General features: G+C 36.6%; 1 protein-coding gene across 4 annotated transcripts in view; it reads left to right on the top strand.

Annotated features, from left to right (window-relative positions):
* The window catches only part of LOC135220585 (lysosomal cobalamin transporter ABCD4-like), a 274,508-nt gene that overhangs the window by 235,873 nt on the left and 25,433 nt on the right, over positions 1 to 13,202 (top strand). For all 4 annotated transcript variants that reach the window (XM_064257839.1, XM_064257838.1, XM_064257840.1 and 1 more), the window contains exon 13: positions 4,116 to 4,258. In XM_064257839.1, the coding sequence (XP_064113909.1) occupies positions 4,116 to 4,258 (143 nt within the window). The remainder of the gene's footprint in view (positions 1 to 4,115; positions 4,259 to 13,202) is intronic.

Raw genomic sequence — 13,202 nt, 5'->3', positions numbered from 1 at the left:
GCAAACTGAATTTCTTATTAGGGAAGCCTGCAAAAACTGATGAGCCAAGGCAGTCATATCGTCACAGCCTAACAGTTTAGAAGTACATACAGCCAGCTGAATTTTCCTATCAGGGAAGCTTGTATGAACTGGATGAGCCAAGGCAATTGTATCACCACTGCCTGGCAGATAGAAAGTACAGCAAGAGGAATTTCCTATCAGGGAAGGCAGTAGAACTGATGAGCCAAGGTAGTCATATCTTCACTGCCCAGCATTATAGAAAGTACAGCAAGCAATATTTTCTTACCAGGGAAGCCTACTTGAACTGATTGAGCTAGACAGTCGTATTACCACTGCTTGGCAGTATAGTATAAAAGTCCAGGATAAATCACTACCCAGTAGAAGGTACAGACACTTCAGATGGGGTTGGATGGACCCTATCAGTGTCCCCTCAATACATGATTGCTGCATGGGAAAGGCAAGATTCTCATCTGAAGTATCTCTCCCATGTAAAGCAGAAGACTGTTCCCTAGATTTTTTGGTTCAGAAGGGAAATTCCTGTTGCTACATTCACTTCGTGTCGGATATCAGTGACCTCTCTCCCAGACTTTGTCTCTATCGTAGGATTTGAAGTAGTAATTCTTAGAATCCACTGTACTGACCCAATTGTGGAATCTGCTCGTTGAGGGACCATCTCTTATTGAAACCTATAAGTCATTAAAACAGCTTAAAAATTAACTTTCATCATTTAAACTTTCTGCTGGGAGCATGTTGCATATATCCTTTTTCAGATCCTTATTTGAAAAAGGTTTAGCAGCTAGTACCATTACGACAAACAAGTCAGCCTTGAAGAAGATTTTTCAACTGGGTTTTAACATAGACTTAACAGATTCTTACTTTTCGTCTATTCCCAAGGCTTGTGCTAGACTTAGACCTTCAGTAAGGCCTACGTCAGTGTCATGGTTTTTAAATGATGTTCTAAAGCTGGCTTCAGATACAAATAACACGACATGTTCATTTATAATGCTCTTAAGAAAAACATTATTTTTATTAAGCTTGGCTTCAGGAGCTAGAATTTCAGAACTGTCGGCATTATCCAGAGATGCAAATCATGTAGAATTTCTTCCCTCAGGAGAAGTTCTGCTTTCTGAGGGGGGAACCTTGGAAAGTTATACCCCTTCCTCAAGATCTTTCTCTTTGTCCAGTAACGACCTTACGAGCCTTTCTGTCCAGGACATCCTCATCCTCTTCGGGTCCTCTCTTGAGAAGAGAAAAAGGTGGTACTTTATCAATTAAAGGTATACTTTATTAAACAAGCTAACCCTGAATCCTTCCCCAAGGTTCATGATGTCAGGGCAGTAGCCACCTCAATTAACTACTTTCAACACATGAATTTTGATGACTTGAAAAAGTATACTGGATGGAAATCGCCGACAGTATTTAAGCGTCACTACTTAAAGTCTTTGGAATCTTTGAAGTTTTCAGCAGTTGCGGCGGGTAACATAGTTTCCCCCGACTCTGCTTAGTAATTGAGTTGAAGATCCAGATCTCCTTTCTACCTATCTCAGCCAACAGTTTGTCTATACCTACCTTGTTCATCTACGTCTACCCTTGAGTCTTAGCTGCTCTTGTGATGGTTTAGTGGGTGTCCCTTATTTTTTTGCTAGGGTCACCCACAATTGATTGTATATACTGATCTTTGGGATGTGGTCCCCTTATTTTTATGCTAGGGTGCCACATCTCCATTTACAATGGTTATTGATTTGTTTATTAAGATCTATAAACTTGTTTAAGATGTTTTTACTTTAAGTTTGTTCATATATATACTTTACTACATTATTGATACTGCTTATTTGTAATTGCTTTAAGTATTTTTGCCTATGATTATCATACACATGTTTTAAGTTCAACATATATCCCATGTAAGCCCTTGTATATATGTTAACTTTAAGTTAATTTTAAGTATTGTTCTTTTTCATGCTATATGAACAATTGTGTATGTGTATATATATTTTTCTTGCAATTATAGTATTTAATTAAAATTTTAAGTTTTATTGAGACCTTCTTTATTTTCAATCTTGTGCTAATTCTCTGGTACAATTTCGCGCAGCGACACGAACTGAGCCCAGAAAAAGGATTTTGACGTAGGAAAAATCTATTTCTGGGCGATTGGTTCGTGCCGCCCAGCGAAATCCCACCTCTTCCCAACCCTGCGCTCAAGATTGACTGCTAACTTAAGGATGGCCATCAGAGGCGCGGCAGTCCCTAGCGTGGGTTGGAGTAGTAGTAGTTGCTGCCCCGTTCTGTGGGTCGGCTCTCCTCTTGTGGGGTTTTGTTGTGGGAGATTTCTATTGGCAAGAGGTTCGTGGTAGTGGTCTCACTCGCCCTAGTGTTCATACCGACGCCCTCCTTGAGGGTGAGCGAGTCAGTTATACTGACCTTTTTCTTTATTTTGTTTATTCTCTGGTATTTGTTAGATCATTTACCTTAGAAATAATGGATTAAAGGATTATTTCGCTGGGCGACACGAACCAATCGCCCAGAAATAGATTTTTCCTACGTCAAAATCCTTTTATTCCTTTCAGGGGCTGGCTCTTGGCAGGTAGTTATGAGCCATCTCCTCAGGCAAAAAGCAGACTGAGCAATTTGCTGTGGTGCAGGTAGTGTGTAGGTCCTGCATAAAAGTAGCCCAGTAATGATAAAAGGAACAAGTGTTTAATAAAAAAATAAAAAAAACTATCCAGTGTTAGCTACCTATATCACTGTATTTTAAGCAACAAAGTCATCAAATTAACACAGGCCTACATTGCCACAAGTATGTGTGCATGTTATGATGTAAGGTAACATGAGCAGGGGGTGATATCCATAAAAGTAATGTATTAAAATATTAATTCTTGAATACTACCATAACATTGCTTTAAAGGTTTTACTCACAAATGGTTCTTAACTCAATTAGTACAAAACTGAATTGATATTTATACTACATATTTCTATACATGTCATAACCTTTGACTACCCAGTCTATTCCCAAGCACACGGTAAAGGTTATGTAGCCTATAGGCTACGTTAGTTGGTACATAATTAAAATCAATAATTATTGGAATTATCATACCAAAAATATATAAAATCAATATTTCTAAGATTTTAAATTGTTCGGCAAAGCTCACCATTACAAAAAAAGCATTTTGGCATTCACTAAAGAAAAAGACAAGGGTAACGACAGTTCTCTCAACACCTGTAATGTCACTACCTGTGGAGTAATGGTTATTGGAAGTAGATATGTTGAGGTGAACATCGGCTACCAAAAATTGGTTTTTCCCATGTCAAAAAACCTGTTTTATTCCCTTCATGCTTTGCCCTTATTATTTCTGTTTTTCTTAGATTTTTATTGAGTCCTATTTATCCAGATATATGATACATTCCATAGACAAACTTTACAAATCAGGTATATTTTGCTGATTTAAACAAAATTCATCAACAAATTTTACCTCAACGTTCTCTCAATACACCATTCTAAGGCTTCTCTCTGATCTCTGACCATTTTTTATTATAAAATCTATGAGAAGGGCTAACAGCAAAGTGAAGTATCATTCCAGTGACCAAAAGCCATGAGAAGGGAATTTTTAAATTTCATATACTGCTGCACAATATATCTTGACATAAATGTTTGATTTTTGTAATTCCTGTCATTTTCTAAAATAAGCTTGTTCATTCCTAAACTTTATATCAATTTCTTTCTCCAGTTTACTGAGAAAAGTATATTGAATACTTTCATTACAACTAATATATTGTCTATAGTTACCCCACACTGTCAGGTTACTTTTCTTTGGTACAGTAGCTGTGACTTCCAGTCTTCTATTGGGGGGTTTTAATTTCAGCTTTAGTTAGGCCATTGAAAGTTGGTGATCACTGCTAATGTTTGGTCTTTTGTAGCTCCTAATATTCCATGTTATTCTTATCTCTTTCTTGATTAATAGCTATGTGATCTGTTTGGCTTTTTCATCTAAAAATTTGTTACATGATTATATAATGCACTATTATTTGTTGATTTTATTTATTCCCTACAGAAACTAAGTGCAAATTTCAGAATTATATTCACAGGAAAAACTATGAGAAAATTATGTTTATTTTTTTAGATAATCTACCCCTTGAGGCTGGATCCAGGGAATCCATTAAGTGACGATGTATGTAGAGGAATTTTGCATCTTCTGCAGGAACTGCACATGACTGGTCTTGTTGAGAGATGTGGTGGCCTTCACAATGATCCAGAGTGGAACTGGTATGTTCTTGCAATTCATTTAACCCTTAAACGACGAAGCGGTAAAAAAAAAAATGTCTCCCGTGTGCCGGAGGTGTTTCAGAGTGAGCGCGGAAGCGGAAAAAATATATTTTTCCAAAAATCACAGAGCGTTTAGTTTTCAAGATTAAGAGTTCATTTGTGGCTCCTTTTTTTGTCATTGGCTGAAGTTTAGTATGCAACCATCAGAAATGAAAAAAATTATCATTATCATATATAAATAATGCGATATATGATAGCGCCAAAACGAAATTTCATATATAATTGTATTCAAATCGTGCTGTGCATGAAACGGTTAAAAGTAACAAGTTACTTTTTTTCGTTGTAATTTACACTAAATTGCGATCATTTTGGTATATAACACATTGTAAAACGATAAAAGCAACACAGAGAAAATATTATCACAAAATAATGCATAAATTCGTAACGAGCGGACGTAAACAAATATTTTTTTCAAAAATTCACCATAAATCTAAATATTGTCCTAGAGACTTCCAATTTCTTTCAAAATGAAGACAAATGATTGAATATTACTATACTGTAAGAATATTAGCTTACAAATGCAGTTTTCGACCATATCTGATAAGTTAAAGTTGACTGAATGTCAAATTTTGTTATAAATATTTTTTATATGCAATTATTTCGGAAATAAGAAAAGCTACAACCTTCAAATATTTTTCGTTTTATTCTACATGAAATTGCGCACATTTTCATATATAAAACTCTATGAAATGCCTAATATGAAACGGAGCAAATATTCTGAGAATGGAACGTACGCATTTCAGAAATTTGTGGCGGAGAATCAGCGCGCGGAGGAAAGGGAAGTTTTTTTTTTAAATTCACCATAAATTTAAATATTTTGCTAGAGACTTCGAATTTGTTTCAAGATGAAGATAAATGACTGAATATTACTAGACTGTAAGAGTTTTAGCTTACAATTGCGTTTTTCGACCATTTCGGTAGAGTCAAAGTTGACCGAACATGGTTTTTTTTCTATTTATCGTGATTTATATGCAAATATTTCAAAAATGAGAAAAGCTACAACCTTCAATTATTTATTGTTGTATTCTACATAAAATTGCACACATTTTCATATATAAAACTTTATGTAACAGCTAATTTAAAATGGTGCAAACATTACCACAATCGCACGTATGATTTTTTCGGAAGAGTTACCGCGTGGACGTAAAGAAAATGTTATTTTTTTCATAAATTCACCATAAATCGAAATATTGCGCTAGAGACTTCCAATTTGTTGCAAAATAAAGGTAAATGCTTGAATATTACTAGAATATAAGCATTTTAGCTTACAATTGCATTTTTCGACCATTTCAGTAGAATCAAAGTTGACCGAAGGTTGAAAATTTGTCACTTATCATTTTTTATATGAAAATATTTCAAAATTGATAAAAGCTACAAACATGGGTTGTTTTAAGTTGTATTGTGCATGAAATTGTGCACATTTTCATATATAAAACTTTATGTAACGGCTAATTTAAAATGGTGCAAACATTACCACAATCGCATGTATGATTTTTTTCGGAAGAGTTACTGCGCGGACGTAAGGAAAAAGTTTTTTCATAAATACACCATAAATCGAAATATTGTGCTAGAGACTTCCAATTAGTTGCAAAATTAAGGTAAATGATTGAATATTACTAAAATATAAGAGTTTTAGCTTACAATTGCGTTTTTCGACCATTTCGGTAGAGTCAAAGTTGACCGAAGGTTGAAATTTTGGCACTTATCGTTATTTATATAAAAATATCTCAAAACTGATAAAAGCTACAATCATGAGTATTTTTTTGTTGTATTCTACATAAAAATGCACACATTTTCATATATAATACTCCATGTAACGGCTAATTTAAAATGGTACAAAAATTATGTTAAAGTGACGAAATAATTTCCGAGATGTGTCACAGATACTTTTTATTGTGGCAAGAAAGAAATTCGCGCTTGCGCGCCTGCGTAACGATTGTAAACAAAACAACACCTTGATCCGTGAACTCCCAGCATCCCCCAAGGCGCGTGATTCAAGAGTTTTCGGCTAGTAGGCCTAAAAGTATTTTTCCGCAAATTTTTAAAAAAACTTTTGTATGTCGACGTAAAATACGTCCAGTCGGCACACGAGAGACAAAAAATGTCGACGTAAAATACGTCCAGTCGGCAGTAAAGGGTTAATATTTCTGCCTTCTATAGAATCTTAATGTTTCTTGTGTGTCTTCAGCTTACTGCCCCTTTTTTTTTCTTTCTTTTAACCCCAAAATTTTAGTTGACCTATTAGTTGTCTAGTACTATGTGGTTTCATCATCATTGTTGCTATTATCAGTTTAATTTAGTTTGTTATCCTTGGTTTTTCTTCATGTAACTGATATTAAGTAACATCATCTTGTATTTCAGAAGCAAGTAAATATGCAGTCATGTTCTATTTTTACAAGATCATGTGCAGTTTATTCAATTCCATTCGTGTAACTAATTTTATAAAAGCATTTTGCCAATAAAAGCACAAAAGCCACTTATTTACTAACTGCGTGTAAAGAGCAGTACAGTGGACCACCAGTAGATTGCGGTTCAGCAATCTCAGATTCAATACTTTACATTTTTTTATGTGAAGCGTATCTCCAAATATATTATGGGGAAATTCATTAATTTGTGGATTTTTTCATAGAAAAATATTCACTAATTACTGTATTTTCATTTTATTTTTTGTGATAAATACATTTTTATAATAAAAAATTATATAGTACTAATTTTCAAATGTTAATTTTAATGTAAACAGCAAAAAAAAAAAAAAGTGATGTTCACCCCCTCTCACTCTATGATGACATGCTATTGGTTGAAGGAGTGGGAAGTAGCCAGTGACAAAGCTCTCTCTCTCTCTCTCTCTCTCTCTCTCTCTCTCTCTCTCTCTCTCTCTCTCTCTCTCTCTCTCTCTCTCTCTCTCTCTCTCTCTTCTCTTACTGAGGTGAGAGAGAATATTTATGCATGTAGCAATGTGTATCTTATATTTGCATGATAAATAATATTTCTGGGCTCAGTTCGTTGGAGGGTGAGCGAGTCAGTAGTACTGACCTTTTCTTTATTTTATTTATTCTCTGGTATGTGTTAGTGCATTTACCTTAGAAATAATGGATTAAAGGGATATTTCGCTGTGCGACACGAACCAATCGCCCAGAAATTGATTTTTCCTTACGTCAAAATCCCTTATTTACTAATTTTCAAATATTGATATTAATGCAAAAAAAGCAAAATATCAGTCAATTGTTAGAAGAAAATTCCTCTAACAAAAATGGCCGATTTTCAGTTCTAGATAAGCACCATGAAACCAGATTGCTGATAACTGAGTCCGCTGATAACTGGGGACTGCTTGTATTGTCTCATGCGGGCAAGCCAATTAAAGATGGATCTCTTGAACTTGCTGCACCTTTCTCAATGGGTGTACTGAAGAAGAGGGAGCTTTCGTGCTTGTTTATGACGAAGAGGTAACTTCAGTGCAGAAGTCGGCCTTACTCTTTTCTCCCCAGGACCATTCTTACCTATTTCCTCAGGCCACAGTAAAGGATATAATCTCGGACCTCCAAATAAAGTCAACCCAGGACCTTCTTGCTCAACCTTCAAAGCACCGCAAGGATTCTGCTTCGTTTGCCACTAAGACTGCCTCGCCTCTTCAGCCACAGCCCCTTCATGGGGGTGGACAGAAGTTTCCCTCTAAGTCCCGTATGATGGTGGGACTCTCAGCCAGATATTTTGAGAAATCCTCCTCCAAACCCTCAGCCAAGAAGTGATGTGCATGCTCATCGTGCACCGGTAAGAGACAGAGTTCACCTTTTTTGGAAAAGGTGGAGCACCAGAAGAGCAGAGCCATGGATAGTAGAAGTCTTGAAAGAAGGGTACTCCATCCCCTTCTGGGAGATCCCTCCATTAATTACCTTTCCGATCGCGTTGACCACATTTCAAAAGTTTCCACAGGGTGTTTGGCATTTTCAGAAGAAGTTGCTTCCCTTCTCAGGAAGGAAGCCATAGAGGAGGTAGGGGACGAGTCTACGGAAGGGTTATTCAACTGCCTCTTTGTGGTCCTTGAACTTCTTTATCCAGAAGCGAAGTTCAGGATGGATGCAAATCAGTCCGTGTTATCATCCATTCAGCAAGACGATTTATGATAACACTTGACATGCAAGATGCATACTTCCATGTCTCAGTACATCTGGACTCCAGGAAGTTTCTAAGATTTGTCTTAGAGGACAGGATTTTCCAGTTTTGGGTCTTCTGCTTCAGCCTAGCCACAGCTCCGCAAGTATTTGTGAAAGTTTTAGCCTGTTGCAAAATAGCTTCATTTTCTAGGCCCCAATATCTTCCTCTACTGCGACAATTGGCTACTTTGTTCATCATTGAGGGAAAACTGCTTGAAGGACTTACAAACTGCCTGTTAGGGACACTGGCCTCCATTGAACAGTTTGTAAGGTTAGGCAGACTCCATATGAGAGTTCTGCAGTTTTTCCTAAGGGCCAGCTGGAACAAAAGAGCACAACCCAACTCTTTTGTGTTCCCCATCACGATGGAGATCAAGGTCAGAGAAACCTTTACATAAACCAAAAGGAGCTCAGAGCCATCTATTAGGCCTTTTTGCGCTCTCAGACTCGATTATCAGCAAAACAGTCGTGGTCAACTCAGACAATACCATGGCACTGGCCAACATCAAGGAACAGGGCAGGACCCACTCTTTTTACCCCTGCGAGGCAACGAGGTATCTCCTACTCTGGGCAGACCAGAATCTAGTGAAAATTATAACTCTCCTCATCCCAGGGAAATGAACATCCTAGCAGACAAACTAAGTCGTGAGAGGCAAGTCCTACAACATAGTGGACTTTAGACTACCAGGTCTGATATGATCTTTGGAATCTGTGGAGCAAACCAATGCTGGATCTGTTTGCCACATTGAGGAATAACCATCTTCCTCTCCTCTGCTCTCCAACCTTAGGCCCTCTGGCATGGGCAACAAATGCCATGTTGCAGAATTGGTCGGATCTGGATCTCTGTGCTATACCTTCCCTCCATTCAACATGGTCACGTAAAGTGCTAAACAAGTTTCATTCGCATTCCAATGCACAATGACCCTAATAGCTCCATTCTGGCCACAGAAAGAGTGGTTTCCAGACCTTTTGAGTCCCTATGTGATGATGGAAATCATTCAATTAAACTTTATGATAGTACCCATGAAAATTGGTGGACTGGAAAACCAAATTGGTTCTCAACTTATCAAGATGTAAAGTTAGCCACTCGAAGTTGAGATTGTCTATGCTCGAGTGTACGTATGTAAGTGCGTATTTGCATAAGCTCAAATTGCTCTGTTTGAGACAAGTACGGCAATGCTAGAGGGAAAGGGAATGTAGCTCCTCTTCTAATCATTTGAAATGTATATTCATTTGAAATGATGGACCCCTACAGGTTCCCTTTTACAAGGGAGAAATACGTCATTTCAAAGTGAAAATACAAAGGGACACTATTAAGTGTTATGGCAATATGTGAATTATAAACTGAGACAAGTGCATACCTTTTACAAGGAAACCAGTATAGGGGTCCCTCATTTCAACTGAATATAAGGGGACTTACACCTAGTGGACTTCCCTAGGCTGCTGCCACAAAGTCCTCATTTACTCAGTCAACCTCACTTCAGGAGGTTCCACTAAGGGTTATCCGTTCTTGCTCTGATAGGCTTCATACTGTCTGGAGGCTTGTCAGAGCAAAGGGCTTTTAGGAATGGCTACAGAAGCTATCAATAAATACAGATGTCAGTCCTCCTCTAATTATACAAATCACTAATAAAAACAACCTGAATCTTAGTGTGGGATTGTACCATTTGGACCCATATTTTTGTAAAATGTTTATGAAGGACATTAAAATAAATGAATTAACGACTAATTAATTAGTCCCACATGTTTATAGTTATTATATATTTCTATCTCTCTCTCATGCTCGCTATATTTATGTCCTATTTTCGTTTCTCATTCATCGTTGGAACATTTTTGTAAATTTCATGTTTCTAATACAAAATGTATCGTTTTTCTAATAAATTGACTTGACAAGGCACCATGCCTAAATCCTTAATCTAATTTTTGGGATTTTACTAAGTTGTATATGCCTCCTTGTTTTTCAAAATGTATTGTTTTTGAATAAATCAGCTGTTGACCACATGTGGGTGGCTGCTTTAGAATCTCTAATCTTGCCCACGGGCATTTTTTTGTTTCTTTAGAGTGAATTGTACCTTACACTAATCCTACAATGTCATTTTGGATACTAAGCCTACTTTTACTATGTTTTTGCTCTGTTCTGATCAATTGTGCCCCAAGTAAAGGGTCGTGTAGACTGAAAGATCTTGGCAATTCTCGTCTTTTCATTTTCCTCCGTGATATCACCTTTATATATATATATATATATATACATATATATATATATATATATATATATATATATATATATATATAATATATATATACAGTGGTAAACCTTCGAGAATACGAAAATGTACCTCGAGACCCCTACGAAAGGCTCAACTTACGAAAAAACTCGAGATACGAAGCCATGCGAAAAATGTAACGGCTCTACATACGAAAAGCTTTCAAGATACGAAAGGTTTCTGAAAGTCCGAGATTCGCCCGGATAACAATTTTGAAACTCGTGCCGCCATCTTAGTACTAGTAGACTCGCCACCATCCTCCTGCTCTCCCATTGGTTCCTGATGCTAGTCACCGCCATGAGATCCTTCTCTCCTATTGGACAGCATCCCTCCCATCATGCATCTTATACGTACGTGGTGGCGTACCTATCTCGGCCTCTTCGTACCAACATCTTTATCATACGCACACGGAATTCGTTCGGTCCAATGATTTCGTTTAGTAACGTAGATTCGTTAGTGATTTTCGTTGAGCTACTTTATCGTGTTGTGTGAGAACCTAATTAGTGTACGTACTACATAACTTAATTACGTACAGTATAGTCATGGGTCCCAAGAAAGTTGCTGAAGGGTAGGCTCCACTTTGGGGGGTGCCGATCGTAAAAAATATTTGCCAAAAATACACTAATCAAGACAGGCTAATGAAATTTTCAGGCATTATTAGCACTATAATAATGCATATTCCCTGTGAGTTTTATCATCCTACAGGGAAAATTAATGATTTTATGAAAAAAAATGTGAAAAAACGGAAATTTTTCGGCCCCTCGTACTGAAGGTTATTTGGCGATTGGTGAGAAACTAAAGTCTTGAATAGAAATTCGGTCTGACAAAATGTTGGTATATCCACCTGGAACATGCACAAAAAAAATTATCAAAATAGAACAGTAAATAAGCACGTAATAACAAAAAAAAGAGCAACAACTTCGTAAGTTCAGCGAAAGCCTGCCGAAAAATCAGACTTTAGCTAGGAAGAAATATTCAGGAAAAATTCAAATCTCGATTTAGGGACAAAACCTTTTGAGAGTTTGTAGTTATTATGTCACTTGATAGCCTAAAACATCTACAAAATTATATTATTTAGGACAATGCAAAGAAAACCCACCTCCAAAAAAAAAAAAAAAAAAAAAAAAAAAAAAAAAAAAAAAAAAAAAAAAAAAAAAAAGAAAAAAAAAAAAAAAAAAAAAAAAAAAAAAAAAAGGTTGGGGTGGGGTGGTTTTCTTTGATTGTCCTAAATAATATAATTTTTAGATGTTTTAGGCTATCAAGTGACATAATAACTACAAACTCTCAAAAGGTTTTGTCCCTAAATCGAGATTTGAATTTTTCCTGAATATTTCTTCCTAGCTATAGTCTGATATTTCGGCGGGGCTTTCGCTGAACTTACAAAGTTGTTGCTCTTTTTTTTGTTATTACGTGCTTATTTACTGTTCTATTTTGATAATTTTTTTTGTGCATGTTCCAGGTGGATATACCAACATTTTGTCAGACCGAATTTCTATTCAAGACTGTAGTTTCTCACCAATCACCAAATAACCTTCAGTACAAGGGGCCGGAAATTTCTGTTTTTTCACATTTTCTTTTCATAAAATCATTAATTTTCCCTGTAGGATGATAAAACTCACAGGGAATATGCATTATTATAGTGCTAATAATGCCTGAAAATTTCATTAGCCTGTCTTGATTAGTGTATTTTTGGCAAATATTTTTTACGATTTTTTACAATCGTGACCCCCCCAAAGTGGAGACTACCCTGAAGTTCACAGAAAGAAGAGAATGCTTTCTATGGAGACAAAAATGCAGATAATAAAAAGTATGAAGCTGGCTTGCGGTTGAGTGTGATCGCTAAGGAATACGGCCGAAATCCGTTGACGATAGGCACATTCCTTAAGCAGAAGGAAGCCATCAAAGCAGCTACACCTTCCAAGGGCGTGACTATTTTGTCCAACAAGAGGAGCCATGTGCATAATGAAATGGAAAGGCTGCTTCTTGTATGGATTGAGGACAAAGAAATCGATGGCGATACGATAGCCGAGACGGCAATCTGCCAGAAGGCCAGCGCTATTTTCGGCGATTTGATTGCCCAAGCAGTAGACGATGGCGGAGAGGGGACACCAACGGCAACCCCAGAGTTCAAGGCTTCTCATGGGTGGTTCGAAAAATTCCGTAAATGGACTGGCATCCATTCGGTGGTGAAGAAATTGAAATTACGTAAAGTATAAAAAAGTAAAAAGAAATTTAAAAATAAAAAAAGGACAAAATAAATTTGATTTTAAGTTTTTTGTAAAGTTAAGTGTTACAGTTTTGTTAATGTGTTTTGTAAAGTTTAGTTTGTTTTTCTGACATTTTTTTATGTGTTTCGTAAAGTTAAGTGTACGTATCTGCTGTTTGTCCTCCTCCTCTGTCGCCACTTTCGGAGATAGCCTCACTCGAAAGGTAAGCTTCCACATTTTACGTACAGTATTTATTGTATAC

Source organism: Macrobrachium nipponense, chromosome 2, assembly GCF_015104395.2.
Source record: "Macrobrachium nipponense isolate FS-2020 chromosome 2, ASM1510439v2, whole genome shotgun sequence".
NCBI classification, from domain to species: domain Eukaryota; kingdom Metazoa; phylum Arthropoda; class Malacostraca; order Decapoda; family Palaemonidae; genus Macrobrachium; species Macrobrachium nipponense.
The sequence above is the reverse complement of the archived record's forward strand: the minus strand, read 5'-3'. Positions and strand labels throughout refer to the sequence as shown.